The following is a 26,165-nucleotide window of genomic DNA, read 5'->3' on the forward strand; positions in this document are numbered from 1 at the left end:
TTTTCCACATACAGCAATATGTTTACATGTATGCCTTCTTACTCTTACAGTCAATTCATATATGGTTTTGAAGATGTGGAAAAAGATCAAACCATGGTGAACAACAATCCCTTGCAGTAGTGCCTGCAGTTCAATGAGTTAGTCCACCTTGAGCCTGCTCACACAGCATTTAGGAAGGCTGAGGCGGAGCCTTTAGAGCAACTGAAGATGCATATATTTAACAGTAACCATTTTGAGCATGGATATTCCTAGGCATGTAGGCACCCAGCCTCCACTGAAATGGATGGGAATTGGACATTGAAATGCCTGTGAGGACCTGAGACCTTGTCCATCCTGCCTCTGGGTTACTTGTTTTCTCTCCAGCTCCCTCTGGTGTCCTAAACAACATATTATCACCAATTCACTTGACTGCACCATTGATTTTGCAACAAGGCACTAGATGCTACATAGGCATCCCCCGTATCCTTGGATACACTGCCTAGTTGCATTCATATGCAGTGCAGAAAACTTACAGAGTGGCTGAACTGGCACTCAGTGCTTTCCAGGATCAGAACTGAGGCTTGAGAAAGCACTTCAAAACCAGCAACCTTTTACTAGCCTTAGCTGGCACTGAGGATGGTTACTCAAAGGGAAGATTCACAGAGCACTAGCATGGCCTCCCTTGAGAAGCAATCAACAAGAAGAAAATGCTCAAGAAAAACATTATTTTACAACTAATCTTGAAGACATTCCAGGCCAGGAGCACTGTCTCCACAATCTCATCAGTTTGCAATTACTAACTTAAACAAAAAAATTGTACTCACCATCTCCAGGCACTGACATGAAATGAGCATCAACCCGTTTTTCATCCTCTCCATACTCATTCTTTGCCAGTAAGGTGTAAGCACCATTATTCAGGTGGGTAGGATTGTCCAGCTGAAGGCAGCCATGGTATTCACTTTGATTGATAACGTGTATTTTAGTACAGATGTATTCAGACTCATTCAGTATAGCCCCTTCATAGAACCACTGCAATGTGGGCTTTGGGTTCCCTTTCACAGTGAATGGAATACACCAGTGGTGGTCCGGGGTTGGAGATTCAATAAACGTGATATTTGGTGCAACTACATTGGAAAAAAGAGTGAAGAACATCAGAATATTCTGAACATGTCTTTCCTCCCTTCCCTCACTCCCCCCAAAGTTATCAGGGTAGTATTTTTCATTCATTAGTACAAAAGTATGTTATTAGTAGGAAGGATATCTATTTGGAGGATACTCACAAAGGAACCCACCTGCTCTGCCTAGGGTACTATGTTCACAACTGAAATGAAGCCATTCTTTAGAAAGAAACAAAATAAACTAGTTTCAGACAAAGACTGAACACCTGTTAAATCACTTAAACCATGTAAGGTGTGGGAAGTTCAGTTACTGGATCCCTGAGAAGGGGGAGAGAGACATTTTAGCTTTACTCTGCTGAAAAAATGGTGCAGAGGAGTGCTGAAGGAACACAACAGTATTGAAAATATTTAAAAGTTGGCCAAAAGCAAGTAGTACTGGAAATATATTCAGCTAGGAATCCAAACTTTCAGATTATTTTCTTCACAGAATGAAAGCCAGAACAGATGACTTAATTCCCTGGATTTTCCTGTCAGGGAAAGACGATTTTCTACTACACATTTTCTCATTCTTTGTTCAAACCTGCTAAATGCCTCAAGTTTACAGACTTGTTCTGTATCCCTCAGGAGATTATTCCAACACCTTGCCCATTATTTCACTATTGGGAAATTTTCCTTGATATTTATTCTTAACTGCATCCAATTTCATCTAGTTATACTCCCTTTTATCACTCATAATAGTGCCAAACTCAGAATCTCATTTACACTGTTCAAACATTTCTAGTTTATGTCCCTTCCCATAGCTATTGCATATCCAATTTCAACCTATAAACCTACATCTACAGTGATCTTTCTACTTTACTCTGTCATGAGCACATGCTGAACAAAGTTTGCCATCTACAAAGCGTTCCATTCCCATCTTCAATTAAACAGAGGGTTGCAACTTGTGAAAACATGCTGTCTAGTTCACATAAAATTAATTCAGGCTGGAGCTTAGATCTAAGAAGCCAGTGCCTCTACACTACATGTCCCTTCCCCCTCCCTTGGCCCTGACAAATAAGTATATTATACAAAGCTATGACAAATAAATTTACATCTGGCAGTACAAATGTTGCAAGTGTGTTATTTTTTGAACAAAGCAGTTGTTGCTTTAGATAATAAGAACTTAAACATTCGTAGTCTCTTATAATTAATTCTATGAGCCTTTTGATGCATTCACACTTCTTAATTCCTAAGACAGTGTGTATGCACATGCACATTATTATAAACTTTCCCACACTGACAGTGCCATTGCGTATTTTGGGTTTCAGGCCTTTACTTACAGATCGTTCTAACTGAAGATAAAGCATTTAGAAATACATTTTTTGCAGAACGCAGGGCTGAAAAAGATAAATACAGCAACTGCTGGTTGGGCTACTCCCAGCATTAACTGCAGTAGATAGTTCACATGCCTTAAGGGCTTTTGTTTCAACAACCTGCATGCCCAAAAAAATATTTATACCCAAAACAGTTGCTGCCAATGCAGTTTGGCCTCAGGAGCTGTATAGAGGCCTGTGTACGTACAGAATACTGTGAGCTCGGCAGAGGCTTGGTCCTCTCCCACAATGTTCTCTGCTACGCAGGAAATCCACAGTCCGCTGTCCATGGATGAAACATTCTTTATGGTTAGCGAGGCAGGGTTCTTACTTGTGTCACTCTACAAGTGATCAGAAAAACATGTACGTGTCAACTGCAGCATAAAGAACAAGGGAGAGGGAAGGAATCACTGGCCACACCTGAATGGCATTTTTCATTTTCCCTTCCTTTTAGCTGTATCAGTCCACAATTAATCAAAGCCTTACTTTAATGTCTTATCCAAACAGACACAAAACACCTACAGAACCAATTGTAACCATCAGTGGCAGTGGATTCAAAGCTCCAAAAGTCCTGCTACAAACACTGCACTCAACCATTTTTCTGTCCTGTCACTTTCAGTTTCTGCCTTTTTTTGAACACTTCTTCCCCTCTACACAAATGGTTTTTTCTCAACCCATACTCTTGCTCACCCCTCTCTTCCACTTCATGACTGATTTCTACGGTCTGTCTCTGCTCCCCTTGAACTTTTTCTTCCCTCCTATATTCTGTTCAATCCTTGCTTTACTCTTCCTTTTTTCTCTTTCATTTACACTTACGCTTGACATCTCTTCCACTGCTGCCTTCTAAGCTCTACTGTACCTTGACAACATGTCTTCTCTCTCCTCCTCAGCCAAATTTCTCTTGAAAGCTGCTTCTTCTCATGAAACCTTCCACAAGAAATTACATACCTTCTACTACCTAAGCTACTGCCCAAGTACTATTTTATGTGTGTAAGCACAGGCTAATTAAGGTAAGAATTATGATTCTTAGAAATCTTGATTCTTATGATTCTTAGAAAGCTCAGTGCCCATTTACAGCCTTAAATGCCATATTGAATATGCAGCTATGCAAGACTGAATAAAGCAAACAGGACTGAATTACAAAAAAAAAAAAAGGCTAGCAAAGCTAGTTGTTAAAGACTCTAGTTTTCTTAAATTAGGCCCTTCATATAATCTCCGAATAATTACTATTTCCATACTTCAATTGTTCATAAAATGTGAGACTATTTTCTTGAATAGGAAAGGAACCAAAACACATTCAGAAGATAAACAATAATTAGGATCATTTTTAAAAACTACTTTTGAGGTACTTTTCTTAGTGTACACATACACTTCAGTGCTGCACAAAACACAAACAAATAACACACTGCATCTGTAAAACGACAGTGACTTTCAGCAGCAGTCAATGGGGACATGTGGGAACGCTCCAGCATACAGTCCTGTGGGACCAGAATTTTGAACCTCAAAATGACACCTTAACTCCACTTAAGTTAAATGTCTTTTTGATTTTGGTGTGACACTAGGGGAGGTAAGTGGAAAAGCAAACACCCCATTACACATTTCACTATGCGCAGCTCTCAGAGGTGAGCAGTGCTCAAAGCTGGACTGAAAGCAGAGGGGCTCAATCGCAGCTCAGGGCTGAAATCTAGAGCAAGAAAAATCTAACCAACATCAATCGGATTATACATCAGCATAGAAACTGAGAGCATACAGTTAGCTTGGCAGGACTAGAGTTTTAACTTTTGTTAACATCTCTTTTTGTAAAACAGGAAAGAGAGAGAAAACAGGCAAAAGCAGCATAGGAGGTGAAGAAAAGGGAGGCAGAAACTGAAATATGGAAGTGAAAGAAAGGAAACCAAAAGCACCACTCAGAAAAGGGAAGGATAGTTGTGAATGGCAAATGAGGTTTAAAAGGCACTCGTTCTTCTGCTACTGAAGAGACTACCGTGTTCCACGGCTAAGGTTGTAGCTAGCCTATATTATGAGCCCCTGTGCAATCTCAAGATGAAGTTATGCCAGGACAGAATATTTCTGGAAAGCTTGAAGCAAACTGACCATGGCTTTTCAAAGATCACAGGGTTAAAAAATGAGGTGATCTCACTTTTTGAACAGCATCCCACATTTGTTTTGGCCCATAATGGGGGGGGGGGAGGAGGAGAAGGAGAAGGAGAAGGAGAAGGAGAAGGAGAAGGAGAAGAAGGAGAAAAGGAAGAAGAAAAAGAAAAAGAAGAAGAAGAAGAAAAAGAAAAAGAAGAAGAAAAAGAAAAAGAAAGAAAAAGAAAAAGAAAAAGAAGAAAAAGAAAAAGAAAAAGAAAAAGAAAAAGAAAAAGAAAAAGAAAAAGAAAAAGAAAAAGAAAAAGAAAAAGAAAAAGAAAAAGAAAAAGAAAAAGAAAAAGGAAAAGGAAAAGGAAAAGGAAAAAGGAAAAAGAAAAAAAAAGAAAAAGAAACAAAAAGAAACAGAAACAGAAACAGAAAAAGAAAAAGAAAAAGAAAAAGAAAAAGAAAAAGAAAAAGAAAAAAGAAAAAGAAAAAGAAAAAGAAAAAGAAAAAGAAAAAAAAAGAAAAAAGAAAAAGAAAAAGAAAAAAAGAAAGAGCACAACTTGGCATAGGTTGCCCAAACTGTTTTAATTTCTTGTTCTTGATGACGACTGATGCCTTTCGTAGTTTTACAGATTAGAGAAAATTTTAAAAATAAAACTAGAGCTCTGCACAGCTCTTACTTATGAGAGCTGAAAGACAGGCTAGTCAACTTCTGTACAGGCCTGATATAATGACCTCAAGGAAGAAAGTACAAAGATTATGAGACCCCAGAGGTCCTGTCTCTTCCGCACTGCAGGAACAGTTTTGGAAGTACACATCCCGCACTTTGTACAGACCAGGAAGCTTTAGGCAGCCTGCACCATCATGAATGTAGGAAAGCCAGTGCCATAAAATTGTAAATAACAGAGGGTCTTGTCCACTGTGTAAATAACGGCAATTTAAGAGGTCAGCAGCTGCATGTTGAAGATCTGCTTATATGCATCTCCATATCAACACTTCCATCAGAAAGAACTTAATCGTTCTATCTCCAGTGTGCACGCAGTCTAAAGTAGGGACACAGAATACAAAGATCTCGGAAAACAAAATTCCCCCTGCCTAGATGATTTTATTGAGGAAACATCTTTATACTTCATTTAAAAAAACTGCCATTCTTTTTAGTAAAACCTTCACTTCAACTTCCAAGGCTTCCTGTTGTTGTTTTGTTTGTTGAAGGCAAATTAAACAAGTGACAAAATATTTACAATCAAATTCCAACACACCAAGCTTTTGGTGTGAAAATATAATAAAATTAGAGACACAAAGCTTTTTTTCATTATTAGAATTAGATTATTCCCTGTATGCAGGTATCAGTGATAATAAGAAAGCCCTTGTGTTTCAGTATCCCAATTCACCTGAGTACTTCCAAAAATTTACAGTACTCTCATTTACAAGTGAACATCCAAAAACCAGAGTGCAAATCAGGGTCTCGATGAGCAAATGTCTGCTATTCTCCAAAAGCACTGCAGCAGTCATCCTGGATTGAAAGTAACTGGAAAATAAATGTAATCCCAACATTAATTTTCTATTTCATCTTTTTTAATAAAAAGTTAACTGAAGCTGGACATGAACCTTCATTCCATCCTTCAGCAGGTATCTCCTGTCTCTGAATTGTCATGTATTTGAATACGAAACTTACCTCATGGTTTGAAACAAGATTAGTGAGCACCCAGGACACATTAGGGGGCGGCCCGCCAGTAGTATCACAGTACAATGTGATGCTCTTTCCTTCCACCACAGTGATGTTGTAATTGCTTAAGTTTGCTGAGGGCAAGTCTACAATAGAAACAACAACAAAAAAAAACCCACATGCATTTGTATTTGACAGAAATAGACACCACTAAATTCTAAGCAAGCTGTATAAATGCAAGCAAAAACACCACTAAATCAGATATTCACTGTGGTCAGTTACTATTCAGTCAGAAAGTACAAACAGCATCTTTGGAAACATGTAACTACAATCTTTAAGCTGCTACGTAAGATTTTCCTGCGCCTTCTCCGCTTCACATCGTAAGAAAACATTACTGCATGTGGAAATACATTAAGCTAATTATATAGGGAAATGTTTCAGGTGCGCAAACAGACGTTATCCTAACTTCAGTTTTTAACTTCAAAATGAAAAAAACCCTTCCCTTATGCTTTAAAACAGGAAATTTAATCCGTCTCTTTGTAACAGCTGCAAAGCAACCTCTATTTTCCACAAACTGACACTGTGGTATTCCCACTGTTCTCCACAACACTAACAGGAAAATCCCATTAGCTCCCAGTATCACACAAGAGATTGCAGCCTTCCCTCTCATACAGAGACACAGCTCACAGAGAGCAGGGCAAAACCTAAATCTTAAGTACAAAAAGTGAGGGAAACAGAGCACTGAACAGATCAAACCAGAGGATAGAAAGGACAGAAGAGAGGGTTACCAATTGCACAGAGCTGCTGTCCAAGGCACCTCAGCAGACTTCGCTGTTGCCCTCAGGAAAGCAGAAAAGCAGTGAGATGGTACGACTCACCAGGAAACAAGCCCAGATTTTGCAAGAATCAAGACTCCCCCTCCATCTCACAGAGCTATAAATCACTCTGTATCCCATTCTTCAGCACCCAAAGCAATGCAAGCTTCCCAAAGAGTAAATAAATGTTGAACGCTTACAAAAACACAAGGAATTATAGACTGACCTTCTTCAAAAATAATGCCAGCAATATCAATAGGCTTCAGGCATAGAGGACCCCACATTTCATATTTATTTACATAGCAAATAATTATGCAACATGCTAGAAATATCATATCCTTCTTAAAAGATGCTATGCCATCATTTTGAGCTCCTACACTCTGTAAAAAGCCTTGGCCTCCTTTTTAAGGCATTTCTCTTCAACTGTTCCAGGCAAGATTTACTTGCAATTTATCATCTCAAATAATCAAGCTTAGCTGCTGTGCTGGATATATATGCATGATCTTGCAATGACTTTTCTTTTTCTGAAACAACAGTGCTCTTTCCTTTTTTTTTTTTGTTTTTTAGTTAAGAGTACAGTAGTTTCATCATGGACTTGCAGGTATAGAAGTTTAGCAGAGACTTTTTTGCTTATGTAAAAAGTCCCATACAAACAATTAACCATCAAATCAGTGTGAACACATTAATACGTTTACTAGAACTTCAATAGAAGTTATATATATTGGAAGTCTCCCTTTAAGTTTAATTAGTTCAATAAAAATTAAATAAGAGGAAGTAATATGAAATAGAAGACAAATAATTTTCCAGGCAATGCTTTCTTGCCTAATAAGATTTGAAGATCAGTGCAAGTATACAATAACTGCTTAGGCAATTCTCCCAGTGCTTTAAGTAGTGCTGTAATATGATTCCTGTTATAGGCATCATGGATTTCTTCTATTATGTTCACTTTATAAATCATATGTTGAAGTTTATCGAGACAGAGCTGGACAGTTTGTACGCCTTGATGCAGTAATCTGTTAGCAAAGGTAGCCATCTGCTCTCGCCTGCTGTGAATTCAAATCTCAGCAGTGTCTGTCAACTAGCTGAGCAGGAAATAAAACTAATCTTAGGGAACATTTGGATATTAATTATGCCGGTTAGGGAACAAGGAGAGAAGTAATGAGATCATTTGCTTCATAAAGTTACACTTCCACACCACCTCTGAAAACCATTCCAACTACTCTTGCCAGACTTGAACATGTGAAGAGATTAAAGCTCCCCACCTCTTCCTGGCCCTAGCACGGTCTACATGACAGATTAGCGTTTCACTGTACAAGCCTGCACGGTTCCTACTAACACATCATTTCACATGAAACTTCTCATGTAAGCAAAAATAAAAACAACGTTGGTCCCTTAGAGCCCTCCTTTAATAGCTGTTAAGTTCTGAGACAACTTCTTCCTGCAGTGTGTTTATTTAGAGGATAGGCAACTGAAATTTAATTCCTCTGGTACTGGTTCTGTTTCCCACCCAGAATTAGATCTAGTTCTGTTTATTTGCAAAAGTCTGCACATGTCATGTTGGTGTTATATCTCTAAGGGAAACAGCTACATCATGCTTGCATCCTGCCAGAAGGTTATAAAATGATAGTGCTTATTATTCTATAGATTCCTAAAGTTACACTAAAAACCAGTTGCAAGACCCAGCAGAAAACATTGCAGCAAAAAAGTATGAATTGAATAGAATAGAATAGAATAGAATAGAATAGAATAGAATAGAATAGAATAGAATAATCACATCATTGTGTGTGTTTTCTTTTAGTCCCTTTCTCAGTCATAAGAGGTGGGTGGGAAACACATACAAGAATTGCCTTGGGATTCATTTTTTCTGGTTGGATATCTTGAGTTAGTGAACTTTAACTGCAAGGTCATTTTGGCTTTTATTTCCAGTGGCAGCCAGACTGCTCCACAGCAGAGTACACACTAGTTGAGAAGTGGCTCTGTTTGGAAAAAGCAGACAGTAGCATAAGACCTCGTATCTAGAAAATTTGATACACTGGACTTACCAATAAAGCAATGAGACTAAGCAGCAAAACCTCTACTGAAAAATAACTCTAAAAAATCACCATGCACCCTAACAGACACATATGCTCAGCATGTATGCTCAGCGTAGTGTGAGACCATTTATATGAGTCAGTAGCATTTTGACACCTACAAAATTACAAAGATATCCAACCATGCTGCATTTACTCCTGACTTAACTTGGTTAAATACAGTGGTTTAGATGCCTATCACTTCCATTGATACAGATGTACATTTTAAAGGACTTTGTATATAGTAATTGATACAAGCAATCAGACAACAGGTTCAAATACTTTTGTATGCTGCCAGCATAAGTAGTTTAGACAGTAGCATAAGAGCCCATGCAAGGTAGACATGACATCATCTTTCCACAAGTCTCATCCTGATATCTGTCAGACAGAGATTACCCTGTGCCCCAAAGCTTGAAACACAATATCTCTTTCAAACTTTGATAGCATTAATTATTATAATTCTGGATATCAGTAATAACCCTGCTAGTATCCGATGTCTTTTTTAAGTTTGCTATATTCTTTTACATAGCAAATATATTTATATTCTAAATTCATTGAGTGCTCTCCTGTTCTGACACGACAGAGAAAAGAGAGTTTCTGAATGATCTTCTTAAGACCACTCTTTTATTTCTTTTTCTCATGTCCCCTTTCTTCTCAATAATCTATCCAAAGCTTTTCAATCTCTACAAAAATAGGAGGACAGAACCTGCTACTGAGAATTTTAAACTGTAATGTAGAGAGTTACACAGTTCAATAGATGAAAGCGTACGCTAAAATAAATGTGTTTCATTATGTATGGGTGTATAACAGCTATGTTATTTCAGCACATACAGAATATCTGTTCTCATATTCAAATTGATAACACTTTATTCCTGGGAATAGGCAGCTCAGGATTAGAATAAGCAGTCACTTCCCTCACCACAGCACAAATGGACACAACAGAGACAAGCAGGAGGAGCTCATTTATGTCAGCTGAGTCTCTCCAAATATCATCTCATGCTTTAGAAGGAACAAACCCTCCTTTAAGTAGAGGGGGGGCTATTTACCTTCACAGACCATCATTAGTGCAAACCGATGGCCCGAGGCCATCAGACAGTGGAACTGTCAAGCAGTTGACAGGGAATGACTCGTATCTTCACTGCGCACAGCTGGGACTTCAGCAATTACAAAACCAAATACTTTGGATGAAATTTTCAAAGGTTACTACAGCATTTGGCTACACAGCTGTCAATGGAAATTAATAAAAAGAACGTGCCTAAATTCCTAGAGGGCTTTCAAATTCTTAATGCTGCTACTTACTTCTTTCTACAGAAAACTTACACTGGCCTTGGTAGAGCCAGACTGTCACTATATGTCAAAGGAAGGATATGACCTAATTAAGAAATAACTGAGTATTAATACAAACTCAGTAGTCTGTAACTCAACTCTCAGCACCAAGCTAATGCTCTAGCTAGTATACTACAGCAACTTTTAGAAGAAGAAGGTCTTAAGCAAGGAGAAAGGAATCCACCATTATACCCAAGATGTTGTTTCACTGGTTAACTAGCTTCACAGTTACAAAAATTTTTACAAAATTATTTCCAGGTCGACTTTTTCAGCTTCAACTTTCATCTGTTCAGTTCTGGGATTTGTTCAGCTGCTCAAAAACCTTCACCAAAAAATTCTCTCAATATGGTCATTTAGCCTCACTGATACCTAAGAAATGACATGATGAAGAAACAAGCACCTGACAGAATACCATAAATCCAATATTGCATTCATTTATGCCATCCTTTGCATGCTAAGCCCCTGATTTTCATCAGCCTGTCGACAAACTCCCAGGAGTCTAGACATGAAGCAGTGTCACTAAATGGTTTTCAGTGTGGCCCATGACATCTCTTTTTTGCTTGGCACATTTTTGCAGGTCAACCTCTTCTGTAATAAGAACAAGCAGTTACCAAGAAAAAATTGACAATTTTTTTCTCAAAATTAGCCAACTGCATCTGAATTTTAATAAGGTCATTTTAATCCTTACCTCAAATGCTTAATCATCTTTTTAATAAATATATCAGACCCAAAATGATTAAATTAATACTGAGCCAGCAACCATCTATCAAACTGAACTATGTAAAGGTAGACTACCAGAACCACTGATTTATAAAATAGCCCCTGTAATTCATAAGATACAGTGGCTCACATCCAGTCTCCTTGCCTCACGTAAGGTTTCAATACAGTCCAAGGTTCTTGGCTCCCCTGGTTTTGCTTTTTCTCTCTAGGGAGAAAACATACAACTAATTACAGCACTACAGTACAGCTTGGTAACACCCACTACTTGTACTGTCTGGAGCCTGAAAACAGGATGGTTGACAATGCAATTTGTTAAGAACTGTGCACATGGATCTGCAAATTTCAGAGGTCTTACTGGCTCCAAACAGGTTGTATCAATGTAAGGTGTAAGACAAACAGGGTTTTATTCTATCATTCTATTAAAATTCTGCCTTGTTTGAAAATACGGGAACATTTACAAATTCCAAAGGTCTCTTCCTATGGGCTTTTATGGGTTTAAAACACAAAGCAAAAAATTTCCTAGTAATTCTAGCTAAAAAGCTAGGAGCTGTTGGATATGTGATTCACCTCCTGTGTTTCACTTAGCAACTGTCTGCAGCCAACAAGCTCTGAGCCAGATTTCAGCCATGGGGTAAGTGGGCATGTTTCCACCGAAGTCTGCAGAACGACAGGGCCAAAAATCAGCCTGGCTGCATCTTTAGAGCACTATAAACAGGATACCCCAAAAGTTTACATGCAAAACATGAATCAAAGAAACATAAATCATTGTTTCCATTTCCTGTTGTATCACAACCACAGAATCAAAATGCTCAATATATAGAGATAATTGCAGAAATCTCACAGAAGTTATTCCAAGAGGACAACCACAACCATATTCAATGAAAATAAAAAAATATGTTAGGCAAATAAAATACAGAATTAGTAGAAATGAGGAACCTTTAAAAAAATTATCATCTCATGTATCTTCTTTTTTCTGGAGCCCAAAGATCACTTTCCTCTCCAGCTACAGGGAAGAGAAGCCTGTAACTTCTCATTTCACTGCTCTAACCACCAGGCACTACTCTCCATTTCTCGTTATGCCCTTTTGAAAGGAAAAGCACGAATTCCTACCATTGGGAGAGATTAAGTCCAAACGTAGAGGCTCCTTGCCAAAGCCCTGAGGAGAGTCATTCAGACCAGAGCTTAGGACTTTCCCATGCCTTCAGCATTTCCTAATGAGCAGTTGGAAGGCATATACACACTGAACAAGCTCATTTTGGACTTCTTGCTAGATGTGCTTGCTGCTTCAGCATACCTTCTTAGAAGTCCAACTTTCATTTTCTTACCGCGCCAGATCTGATACTCACAACACCCACCTCGTTAGTCTATGGAGGAACGTCTTTCTCTCGGGAAGCAGAATGAGTGATGTGGCAGCTCACTGAGCCACCCAAATATTTTAAAATACTAAAAGAAATCTGCCTCCAATCATGACATGCCTGATTGTCACATTCAGCTGGGAACCTTTACAGAAAATAATTAAACAAGTACAGTTCTACCGGAAGATGATGAGTCTCTAAAGTATGCTTTCCCAGAGCCAATACACCCTTACTTTGCCTTTAAACACTCCATTGCTCCCTGCTTAACTGAAACAATCACTAGAAGCAAACTTCTGTAAGTAGAGTCAACGTGTGCCACAGCAAAGACCACAAAACTTGCTAACTCATCTTCACGATTACAGCAACAAATGCAACCTCCACAGAACCGTTATCCCATCCAGGGCTTCAAATGCCGTCATGAACGCCATGCAGGCAAAACCCACCAACAGCCGTGCACCAGAACAAATTCACTTGGACAGCAAGCTGCCTTCTGCAGTCAACCTGTACAGAAGCTTTGAAGGTGGCTACTGACATTTCAAACCAGATGAAGGGCTTAACGTTTCCAAGGTTTACATCAGCTCCTTAACTCCTGCCCAGGACCTTTCTCTTAAGGTCTCTAGGCCTGACCTGGGTTCTAGTAGGAAGGTGCTGAATAAGAAAGGATCTTGCAGCACCTGAATCATTTAATTGACCTCGTCCCCAGTATTAATATCAACAGTTTGTCTGCAAGAATTTTCACATTATATGTTTCTATAGAGGCGATCAACCTTATCAACACTTCCCTTGCTAGCAGTCTCCTGAAGGTACTCAGTCATGTTTTCTCTCAAATTCCCTGAATGGTTAAGGAAATTAAACTACATCTGGAGAAATTGTTCTTAACTGGTATTTAAGCTCCAGTTTATCCACAACAACTTTCAAAAGAAAACCAAATACATTCAGTGCAGTGGGGCTGAATACAAGAGCCACAGGCTTAACAGATGAACCAAGAGCTAAACAGCTTTTGTAATGTAAGTTAATGAGGCCTAAACTAGCTTATGCAAACTTCTAACAAATGGCTTCTTATTCACTAAGTGCAGGTAAAGCAGTTGCAACTCCTGTATCTTGATCTGGGGAATTTCATGTGTGTCCAGGAAATACTGAAAATAATGCTGACCTGTCAAATACTGCAACGTGATAAACATGTGATCCTGAAACAGGAACATTTTCAGAGAACTACATAAATGAGTAAAATGATGGGTTTCACTCTTGAAACCAAGTATACTGTATACCAAGTATATGGCTGAAGGGATGCCTCCATGAAATGTCTCCACTTTTAAAGTGAAAAAAGTACTTTCTTTAGACTTCGGAATACAGTTACCTAGTTGTCAGTCTTCACCTAGTTACATCGTAAGAGCACAGTACAAATACCTCCAGCCAACAGTCAGATAGCCGTTCTCCCTCAGTAGATCAGTACTCCACACTTACTTACGCACGTGCGTCAAGTCAGGCATAGAGTGTACCTCTGCAAACCTGCACAATGCACTGAGTTCAGGAACAATACTTGAGTGATCAAGACACGTTTCTTTCCTTTAGACAGTGCCTTACTCTCTGTTTCTAACCTGCTTTGTATTATAAACCTACTTCACTCAAGTTAAAGCAGAAATTGAATCAGAATTATAAAACAAAATTCTGCTTTTTTTTAAAACATGAGACTTTCACGTACATCACATACACTCAACTATTATCACTCACAAGCCCTTATTTACATATCATATGTCTAGACATCTGTATGAAAGTTACTGGTTGCTTCATGAACAGATAAAAGTGTGCATGTTCACAATGAAGTTATGTACATGTCTTTGAAAATGAGATTCCTGTTGCCTTTTCAAACATCCATAAATTATTGGTTGTTTTCACTTAAAAGCTGGAATAATGAAAACTGTTTTAATTAAGTTTGGAAAATTCTAACTCAACTTTGGAGCAACAGTGAAACCCCATTACTGTCAAAACTCTCATAAAAAAAACATTTTTCATGCAACCTATGATCACAGATGAGAATTAAAACTTTTACAGAGAAAATAAGAACAGTTTGCCACCATACATCATGGATAACATCTAGTTCTTGAGCCAAAATAAACAACACAGTCTAGAGAGCCCATGAATATTCTGAAAGGTAAACACAGAGAATGTTTAAGGCTTTTTTTAAACTCACTTCGTTCTGCCTGTAATGTTGTCCTTCTGATAAGTCTTATCTGTGAAATCTGGCTGATAATGGAAAAAAATGTCAACACCCAATGGATTATGCCTTTGCTTGTGGTTTTAGACTCCATTGCACTGTGATTGCCTAAGATCTAATGCTTATTTTATTGACTTACTAATACTACTTTCTGTGAATTCAGAGAAATAAATGTGTCAATCCTTCAGTTTGCCTTTTTCGCCTCTTAGAATTTATAACCACCTGCCTCCAGTCTGATATTACCATTTACTTATTTACCTCTAGGACAAAAATCTATTACCAGAAAGAGGCTGAAATGAAGCCAGATCCCATCCAGTCCACTGGTAGTCATCTGAACAATTGCCTGTAAAAATTCATGGCTTTCCCAACCAAGCAAGAAACGGGCAACCTGTCTCTTTAGATTGTAATTCTACATTACAATGACTTCTAAAATTTTGTCAGTCATACACAAGAAGCAGCACTAAGAGCAACACCACAGTACTTCATGTGCAAGGGAAGAGACAGACAAAAAATGTTAGCATTCATAAAGTCCCATAGTTCTCAGATAAGACAACATTTCCACTGACTGACTGCATATGTAAACAAACAGCCAGTCTGAACATACCTTTGTTATATGTACAACAAATTAGTACATGGGACTAATTTGCCACTTTGTTCAGTAGACTTTAGCTAGCATGCATGACCAATGACAAGAAAACATCTGCAGAAACAATATATGATAAATAAGCATACGAAGCTGGGACAGTAAGCAAAACTGAAAGCACCACACCAGCATATATAAAACAATCTGATTAACTAAATTAGCCAGATAAGGCAAAATGCCATTACCAGATCGAGACCCAGAGCAACAAAAAATCCACATGGGACTGCAGACACAGCTGTAGAAGACAGGTCTCTCCCAAAAATACCACAAGAAAAAAAGAGTTCTTTCAGTATCAGTGAGTTCAACGATAGCAGCTGAGTAACTGAATGCCTACCAGAAGGAGCAACCAACACCTTAATAACCAGTCCCAAAGACATGGTCTTGCCTCCTTGGCATTCAGGGAGCTCCAGGTGATCTGCAGACTGACTGTCTTTTGAGTGACCTTACTCCAGGTATAGGACATGCCTCACTTCCAAGGACTTAATACACCGGTGGCAACTGCCTCCACAGCTTACGGAAGTAGTAATAAGAACAAACTGTTTACTTATTTAGTTCTCTTTCTTGATTTTCTACTGCTATTTATCAAGTGGAAACAAAAAAAAAGAGGATGGCCTACGTGGTGATGCTGTCCATGTTGCACAGACAACCAGCAAATGCTGTGAAAATGGCAAAACTAAACACCACCATTCCTCTACAGAGAAGGCTCTACTAATACTACTGGGGTACATGCAACCTAAAAACCTTTGACGTAGTAATAAAGTGTGAATTTAAAACTTAAAACAATCTGACAATTTTCATCATACATAAATACATTTCAAATACAGTTGAAAAAATAATTCTGCAAACATTGTAAAAATTGATTGACACTTTTAATATTGCAGCTGGAAAGAATCTTCTAGGTAGTGAGCATACCTGACTTTAAACGTCAAGAAAAGAAATCACAAAGTTGATGGCATCTAAATTGCAACCAGCCTTTAATCAGCACATTAATGAACACTTCCACCATATAAACAATAAGTAAAGTACCACAGAACTTTGCTAATTTTCACATCAATTATCTACAAACCAAAGCTTTATGATCAAGAAACCACAGTGGCCTCTTCCAACTTCCCAGCAAGAGATTTATTAACAGCACACAGTAGCTAGACGTCCTATTACCAAGACATTTACCACATACTGTACAGGCCACTTACTATAATATTATGAAGTAATTAGTAACACCTGCACACAAAGAAGAGAGCATGCTTGCTTAGTTTCTAAATTGAAAAAATTTAACAAACCAGAGAGATAGGATGAAACCATTTCATTAGCAGAGAAAATTACAAAATGTTTTATTAACAAAATTCAAAGGCCTGCATGCCCAAAAATTTCTCTTGACATCAAAAGGAGCTAAAAAGGTCACATAGTTCACAGGAAAAAAAGTTCACATATGTCAAAAGCTGAATTCTTCTTCTATTTCAGTTCTACCTATTAGCCTCTCAGAAAGTTCTGGAAATGAAATAAACCAGCTTAATCAGTGAGCTTTTTTGAAATTAAGTCATGTTCTTTTAAACACAGAAAAGTATCTGTAGACATACTGAAAGCAAGAGCCACACATTAGTTCTTTGAGATATCTTCCAGAACACAGTCCATGCTCACCGAGACAGTCATTCCTCTTCACCTGGGATTCTCTATTCTGTGCCTAGGAAAACGCTATGTTGTCATCTTTATTAAAAACCTATGTCCTCCATTGGCTCATTTTGAAAAAGGTAAATTAAGGGAAAAGACCCACTAAAAGAACAGAAAAAAAAGGAAAAAAACCAATTATGTGAAGTTTAGTGATATTTCGACCCTGTAAACTAACATAAATAATTTGCAGGCATGTGCTGACATCCAGACAGATCTTCAGCAAAATGCATGTTTCCCATATGCAAATTCCACTCACTGCAAACTCCAATTTGAATGTTGTATATACTCACCTTTCCTCCTCCTCTTCCTCCTCTAGTTGGAAGTACCACCTTCCCTTGTCATGGCAAGTATTTTAGTCAAGATATGCTCACAGGATGTGCGCATATGTACATACACATGCACCTACACAGCATCAAGACGTGAGAGACAAGTCTGTTGTGACTGCAGATGGTCAAGAACTCAGGAGAAAGAAATAATGTCTCAGCCTTAATTCTGGCTATTTAACATCAAAAGTTTTCAAAGGAAAATCCTAGTTACCTGGTAGCTTCTAGATCTGCCAGCCAAGAATGTTACAAAAGACTATGCTGGAGTTCCTGGTTTGTACAATTGATCTCAGTCCACCAGGAGACCTTTTTACACCCAGCAGATTAATCTACCTTCTAGTCCATCCAGATGGAGCAGACAGTTGGGTTCGTTTAGGTCTGCTCGGTATCATCTCCCACTTCAGGTAAATCAGATCCTACAGCACACAAGACCAGCTGTGCAGCTCACAAGACTCCCTAAACAGGTTGCTTTTTTTTTGATCGCACCAGACACTAGAATCCTTTTTGTCATGAATACACCACCACACGTGGCCCCAGCAGGAAGCTGGACACAAGACCAACAACATGATACACGGCCATAAAACACATTACTGCCATTAAACACTGCACATGTTGGGTCTGCAGCAGGTCCCCTCCATGGCTGTTCCTCGCTGGCAGCTGCTATCAGAGGGTGTCACACCCTCCATATAGGCAGTGGAGAAAAGGACACTCAATGGGCAAAGGTGGAAGGAGAAAAGGTATAATTTTTGTGTTCCTCCTGCCATTCACCTTCACTTACTGCTTTCCCAATCCAAATCAGCCCTCCATGAGGATACCCTTGCTCCCTTTCCTTCTTGCCTGCCTGCTGCTTGGCACCCCAGCTCCCTCCTCTGCAGAGGAAACTCCAGACTCCAGTGTCTCACATTGTGTCAGAAACACCCGGCCTCTGGCCCTCGTACACAGAGGAGGAGAAATCTCTTCTACTAGTGCATGAAAGCTTTCACCAGCTGTCCCACGACCATACACAGGCAGCAAAGTTGTATACAAAAAAAGTAAGGGGATGCCCTTACTGTCACATCGTATTTCCACATATTTCCACTCTCTCCAGATAACTGAAAACAATATGCTGCAAAATGCTACAAATCTAAGATCGTTATGACTCTTTTGCATAGCATTTACAAGTGAACTCAGTAGAGTTTTATCTGTGTGAACAACAGAGCTATTGCTAATTTGTCTCTATTAGCAGGCAGTTCTTCTGAATTTTCTTCCTATGGTCCTACCACTAGATTTTGTATTTTTGAAGGAAAACAAAGACTTCATTAACCATAAATATCTGAAAAAAAATTCAAGGAGGTAATATTTTGTGTCTATTGAGCTTGGAAGCATTACTATTTAGTTTAACAAAGGCACATGCATTTTATATAATTCTTGTGTGTTATCTGTAGTCAGTGTTCTGTTTTCCTGCACTTGAATAATGGTACATTCTTAAAGGATCAAGGAAAAAAAAAAGCTTTACGTGAAGCTCCCAGAATTATCTCATGTGGGGTGAAAGACCACTGAGTGGTTAATACCTCCACTGAAACCCTTTCCTTTGGCAGCGCTGCTGTCATCCTGATAGGTATCTTCTAAAAAAGCATGTTTGTTTTTCCTGTCTCACAATAATTTAGCTGTAATTTTATGTTAAAAGAGTATTACCGCAGTTCGGGACCTTCATATCCAGCAAGGCTGTCCTCTTGTTGTTGTCATCTATGCAATATAAATCCTGAGTTTCTGTGTAAAACTTGGTCTCTTGAAATTTCTTGATCCACATAATTTCACAGGAACACTTGAATGGATTGTCCACCAATATCCTATAGCAAAAAAACCCAATTTATTTAGAATGCAGAATGTCATGCATATAGAAAAAAATGGGGGGCAGGGTGACTCCAAGCACTCAGCTGGGTGAAAGTAGAAGTTGAACCCTTTAGTTAAGAAGGATAAGGAATGCAACCTTAGTAACCTCAGTGCAACGCATGCTGCAAGTAGATAACGGTTTTCATGTAGAGAATGAAGCTCTCCGTGCACAAAGAATCCAGACTGTCATAGATTGGGGAGATCACATAGGGGGCTCAACTACTATCTCCAATTCACCGGTGTAAATCAGGAGCACATGGAGGACTGGGCTTTCTATCAAGCTCCATTTTATTTCATAAGAGTTAAGCAGAGATCAGAATTCCTCTGTTCTACACTTGACTCTCTGCTCAGCTACCTCGGAAAGATCACACCAGAAATGGTTTACTGCTGTGAGGTGGTAAATTCTTTATGGAATCAAACAGTCATGGATTATAGGCAAGCTCTAACAAACTCTAATCATAAAAAAGGATTTTACCTAACCTTCAAAATTCATCCACTACAACACTCTCTCGCAGTAAAACCCTAGGTAATGTCATGAAGAAACACTTACTGAAAAAATGGTGCTGAAACAGAAACATATCACCTAGCTATACGGTATGCTGCATGGAACAGGTTAGCAAACTTACCAAATTCTAGTTTTAAAAATTAATAAAACTACACAACAGTATAATGCAATAATGCCCAAGTGAAATATGAACAGAAACATCCCAATGTCTACATAAGAAGTGACCCAGGGTTACTTCTTCTCCTACAGGCATAGATGAGATCCAATAAAGCATGTGCAAGTGACTGTTTAAGGCATCTCATTACAAGGAAAACAATTGCTCTTAACAAAATTTCACGGGTATTTTCAAGGTACAGGAACCAAACTCAAGTTGCTCACAGACTCTATGCTCATAAATGCCTCCTGAGGACATAAGTGTGCAAATCATGAAAAACTCAGCTTATCAGAGCTGTAACCTGTTCCCCCAAAAGCCATCTGCAGTTCTTTGAGGATTAACAGCTGCAGGGATCATTCTCGCAAGTCTCTGAAGGAGCAATTTGTATTCACAGAGATCATCTGCTGGACTTTAACACCACCACAGCACGGACGAGAATTGCTCGTGCAAGACAGAGTATGAACATTAGGATCCCTTGGGTCAAAACCTACAACATGCATTTTCAAAACAGCAAGATTTACTTCCCGTCTTCTGCTTCATCATATAACTTCCCTGTAAAAGAGAAATTTCCCTTGACCACTGGCTGAGCAGTCCTTTTCTTCCACTGTTTTATGTTGTGTTAAACCCACCAAGGGAGTTAGGCACATCATAGGCTGGATGCTGGATAGAGGCATGATGGCCCTCGCATATACTTGTGTGAAAGAAAGAACCTAGTAAAAGCAAATTATGTGTCTTTATCTTGTTTGCTGTAATTTTACAGCTGCAGCTACAGTTTGTGCTAAGAGAAGAAGCCTTTCAAAGCGGCATTTCCTTCTCTACAATACCTGGTGAATATCTCTACTTCACCCTATCCTGAACTTTTCATCCCTTTATGTTTTGATTTACAAGAGTGCTAACAACAGGACACTTGTCTGTCAGATTTAGAGGAAGCTCCTCAGAAGCTATTTATGGCATCATTCTCCTCTTGGATTCCCCTTCCAAAACTCTTCTTTCTCTCCTCTTTCTGATTTTCCACCTATGTATTAGCCACTTATCAACAGAATGGTCCAACTGATACTAATTTTATCACTGTTTTTCCTCCCTTCAGGCTCTGCTTTTCCCCCCCCACTTTCTTTCCCTCACTTCCCCCACATCTGTTTATCTCACTTCATGGCAATCTCTGTTTGCATAACATTAGTTCTTCTATCCCTACGCTCCAACTCTTTCCCAAGCCCACAACACCCTACCTCAATTTTGTATGCTCTCTCTCTCTCTCATCCCTCATCACACATTGCCTCCATACCTCAAACACTACTCAGTTTAACCTTCACATCATCCATTTTTCCCATGTCTGGCTCTCTCCCAGTACCCCTCCCCTGCTTCTACTACCATGACACTGAACGGCCATTGTTTAACTCTGGTATTAACAACACATCTATATTCACTCCTAATTCACATCAGCCAGTTGTTTTGCCTCGAAGTGCTACTTCCCTGCCTCATTAAACTTAATTTCCGTAATTCCCATTACATATTTGTAACTTTTGATTCTCTCACTCTCTGTCCCAAATCCTTTTTTACTTCTCTCTGCCCAGGAGCAAACCAACTTCTTCAGAAAGATTAGCAACACTGATACTGTTCTTCAAAATCTTTGTAAGCACTCACTCCACCCACAGCCTAAAAGAAGCTGTTCACCTGAGATGGAGAGATTCAAGAGTGGCTTGATTCATGCTTTGGAATAAATCTGTTACTGGCAGTAGACAAGCTCCAAGAAACTGGGAGCAGAGTATGCCTTCAAAATTGCAGTCATTTCCTTTTTTGCATGCTTCCTAAGCTAGAGCATACCCACTCTTACATTTCTGCAGCCCAGAGAGAGAGGCAATGGGAGTGCTCTGCAACTAGCTAGTCTCTCCATCAGAGTGCTCGGCGACCGCCAAGTTATGAAAGAAAATTCCAGTAAGCAATGTTCCCTGAGCTGTAAAGAAAGTGATTATACCAACTTAATTATCAACAAAACATACCTGAGGGGCATAAACTCTTTTTGTGGCACTGGGATTTGCTCATTTCATTTCTCACATGCTGAAGTTCACCGGAAGAGGTCAAGGATTGCAAGGCTGGTGCTGCAATACTGGACTGGCATTTTGGACAACTTCTGACTCTGAGCTCCGGGAGAGCAATCTCCCTCTCCTCTGCAGCCCCAGCCCTCCCAAAGCTCCTGCAGGCTCTCTGCAGTCCCACATATTAGCAAAGAATGCACAAGTGACCAAAATTTTTGAATGTATACCAATACAGAAATACTGCTTGATGGAACAGAGAAAAAGAAAATGTAATATTGAAACAATCAACAAATATATGTTCACTAGTGCTTCATTACCAAATTATTATATAAAGCACAATGCAACTCAAAGAATTTTAGAAAATAAAATATTCTTCAGTAGCCAACCATAAGCATAGCAGCTGTGGGGCCAATATAAGAATATGAGAGAGAGGCTTCATTTGAAGATCTGTAGAAGGCTGTATCTTCACTAGCTCGAATATTTAATAGAAACACCAGTAGTTTCATTTGAAGTAAACTCACAATAAAATAATTTAAAGCTGAAGGGAAGAAGCTATTTTGACCTCTACACTGTTTTAAAAGATACACTTGACCTTCTTAAAGCCCTGGAATAAAAATCTCTGTGTATTTAAGTGTCCAGCATTGCTGCTTTCTTTGGATCAGAATTTCATTCCTAATCATTGATGGACCTCTACCTTCAACAGAACAAACTTCAAAGTCTTGTTCTTCCTTTCCAGCCAAAAATGAACTTTATTTTAAGAAATGACAACTTACAGATCAGACAAACCCAGATGGCGAAAAGGCTTCTTGGACAAACTTGAGAGCTTGTTTCTGGATAAATTGCTATGGGAAAAGAGAAAGATTGCATTAATTAGAATTGCTTCTTCTTATACTGAAAATACAGTTTATGTCTCTTAAAAAAATTAAGAACCCAAACCAGCTCTAAAAAGCCCTTATTCCTTTGACTTCAGTTGTTAAGAAATGATGCCCAGTCTCATTTTAAGGTTTGATGGGTTTCAAGGGTGTGAATCCAGTCTGCATCTAAAGTCAAATACATTCAAAATCAAACTCAGCAGGGATCAATATTTTCACTTTCAGCACTTCTGTTCATTGCAGAAGAGCAGCAGATTTAATTGTGTTTCAAAAGTATTTTGTAAAGTCCAGGTGTTAATTACATGCTCAATTTATTCATAAGTGAAATGGGTGTATCCCTTTCTTTGATGCTGCACCAAACTCTGTACTCACATAAGCCCTCCTCACATGCTAGCACACATCCACATCAGAGCCTTTTAGTTATTCTTTTCAAATTGCATGTACAATATGCACCCACATGGAAGATCAAAAGGAAAACTGTAAAATGCCTATATTGGGCTTTTTTATGTCAATTAAGCATTTATGGTTTCCAGTGGTAATTAAGTGAAAGGTCCTCTCCCATTATGCAGAGCAAAGAAATGTTCCATCTGAATCAGAAATACTCCTCCCCTCCCAGGCTTACAAAATTGCTTTCTCCACCCCAAAGCAAAATCATGCTGTTTTTCTACAGTCTTATCAGTCCACCAATTAAAGATAGTGGAGCAGTAAACTGTATACCTGCTAGCAGTACAGTGCAAATCAGTGTTATGAGCCAAAATACCACGAGTTTTATGTGGTATTATAAAGGCGCCATAGGGGCTCCATAGTTAAAAGTTGCATTGCATTTAAAACCAGGGATTAAATTTCTCTTTTTTTTCCCTTACTAAAGAATACAGTGTTTACTTCCCAAACTTTCAGTTTGTACTCAGATCTCTGAGTACAAGATAATTTTCAGAGAAATTACAAGTTGGATCTTCTACAAATGTTAGAATAGAATCTTTAAGATATTTTATTTACTATATTTCCTTGTTGATTCCTTCTGGCAAACAATAGCCTGAAGTTTACAAATTGACTGATCCTAATGTGTGAGAACAAAACAGATGAGCTACAATTTCATTAGTCAGGTGAACTGGACTGCCCTATGGCAGATGCTGGTGGAAACATCTCATGGACCCTGATTGGATATATCAAAATTAAAGTACAATTTACATGCAGGACAGAACTCGTGTTTAAGTAAAAACTGCCACTATGATTTCTTCCCTAATATGTATAAGCCATATGTTGGGAGGTTGAAAGAAAGAAGTCGAATCCTCACAGGGACGTGGGCTTTTGTCTCCAGCACCACGGCAATGTGAAGTGCATCAAACCCCACCCCGCCACAGGCACCTCTTCACTCGCCATGCAGGAGAACCCCTCCAGTGCTGACACTGCCAAGCAGCACATGCGGATGCCCCTGTGGTATTACCAAACGACGTATGCACCTGCTTCTCTTACCTGTGCAGCAACTAAATCCTACCTTTCCCGAAAGACTACCAGATATACAGTGGGCTTTACCTGCAGACAGGCGCCAATGCCTCTCACTACTCTAGTGGGAGGCAACATATTCCACGTCATGTGATGACCAGGTTCAACTCCTGGTTTCCCCACAGCAGAGGACCCTGCTCTTCCATATCAGAAGGACTCCCTAACCATCAGACGACGGATTCCTCAGGGAAATCTCTGTCCAGCTGAAGCCACTTCATTTTGTGTGATCTTCCCTGGCACCCTGATGGGAGAGCCAGGCTCAAACTCTGATTCCAAACCAATCACCAGGGATTTGAAACTCTCTACCACCAACACCTTCTAAATACTGAAGTATCACAATACAAATCTGAAAATGGGCCACAAACAGCTTACGTAAGAGCCTCAGCCATCCTCTGAGATAGTATTTCTCTCTTTTTTCTTCTAAGAAAACAACACTTTAAAAATAAAATTACCAAGGATATCTTAAAAACATAAAGACTGACTCTGGGAGCGGGTTTGCTGTTAGTAACCCAGCATGGACATAACAGCCCACCTACTTCATGGGCAGGGCTGAAGTCCTGTCTTTCCTAAAGATTTCCTCCTAGTTGCTTACACGTTTCCTTGCTCAACTTACTCATGGTCATCTAACTCATCCCATCTCTTCACGAGGTGCTGAGCTGCCTGCTTCAGAGCTATGAACTCTATCAGACAGCAGACTGTGAGAATTAGGTGCTGCCATAGCTATATCTTCTTGTCATTTAGCCTGAGGCCAGTCATTGCTTTTGGAGGATTACTGCAAACCTTTAGGCAGAAGAATAGCCCATACTTGTTTAGATTCATGAGCCAGACTTACTGCCCAAATGTCAGCAGGTATGTTACTTTCTGAACACTTTGTGCAAGTATCAATGACTCCATGTGAGCCAGTGAAAAAATGGGACTGATAATTTAAGTAAAACTATCAAAAGAATAAAGAGTCATTATTTTAACAACTCCAGTTTTGAAAAACCAAAAGCACTTTGATAGCTTTAATGGTCTTTTCAGATTTTTACCAGTTGTGCTTGATAAGCATCAGGAAAGGGAAGTAAGAACAGTAAGAAAAGTAATTAAAAATTCCTGTGCCTATATTCTTGATCATGGGTTGAAACATTTAGTGCTTCCAAGACTGTAGCCTTTTCTCCCGTGTAGTTTAGCACTTTAAGATTTTTCAAGCTGACAAGTGATTCAACAGAACTTTTTCAGACCACTGTTACAGATTTATCACCTTAAAAGATACTTTGACAGTAAATTTAATGTTATATATATTTTTCATAAACTGATCACTTTATATTGATTATAGAGATGCCTGCTGTGGTCCCTTTAATTCATGTTAAGTGAAAAAATCACTACCAGGATTATTATGGAGTAGTTAAGGACCACACTTCCACTTCCATGGAAAGAGAGTAAGAGGATATAAATTAGTTCCCCAATTCAACTACACATAAAAGATCATGGTGAGCAGCCCAAAGAAGATACATCTAGGGTTCCAAAGTCTTTTTTCCTTAAAAAAAAAAAAAAAAAAAAAAAAAAGTCTGGAGTACAGAGCCTGGCTCCAAAGCTATACCTAGGGAGAGGACCCAAATTCAGTCAAAAGCGAGGCTGTATTTTACATACGAGTATCAAGCTCACATGAAAATTGCTAGCCCTAATTCAGCTAAAAGTAAACCTGTGGCAATGTAAGGAGTGCAGAAGCAGCCTGAGAAGCTGCATAAATATTCACACAGCTAGCAACACAGGCACAGCTCTACCACCTATAGCGCTCCTGGCAAGGGGAGGCAAGAAGGAAGAGGAGGGAACCAGATCTAAGAACTGAGGGGAAGAGGTGAAGAAATGGCCATTTTGCTATGCTCAGTCTCCCTCCGCAGGCAACTGCCTGCTCTGCC

General features: G+C 39.0%; 1 protein-coding gene across 1 annotated transcript in view; it reads right to left on the reverse strand.

Annotated features, from left to right (window-relative positions):
- NTRK2 (neurotrophic receptor tyrosine kinase 2) overlaps positions 1 to 26,165 on the reverse strand; it is a 204,559-nt gene that overhangs the window by 157,111 nt on the left and 21,283 nt on the right. Inside the window, exons 4-8 of the mRNA XM_050912895.1 lie at positions 22,666 to 22,734; positions 19,003 to 19,157; positions 6,204 to 6,340; positions 2,658 to 2,790; positions 804 to 1,103 (exon numbers count right to left, since the gene is read on the reverse strand). Coding sequence (XP_050768852.1) covers positions 804 to 1,103; positions 2,658 to 2,790; positions 6,204 to 6,340; positions 19,003 to 19,157; positions 22,666 to 22,734 — 794 coding nt within the window. The remainder of the gene's footprint in view (positions 1 to 803; positions 1,104 to 2,657; positions 2,791 to 6,203; positions 6,341 to 19,002; positions 19,158 to 22,665; positions 22,735 to 26,165) is intronic.

Source organism: Gymnogyps californianus, chromosome Z (genome assembly GCF_018139145.2).
Source record: "Gymnogyps californianus isolate 813 chromosome Z, ASM1813914v2, whole genome shotgun sequence".
Taxonomy (NCBI): domain Eukaryota; kingdom Metazoa; phylum Chordata; class Aves; order Accipitriformes; family Cathartidae; genus Gymnogyps; species Gymnogyps californianus.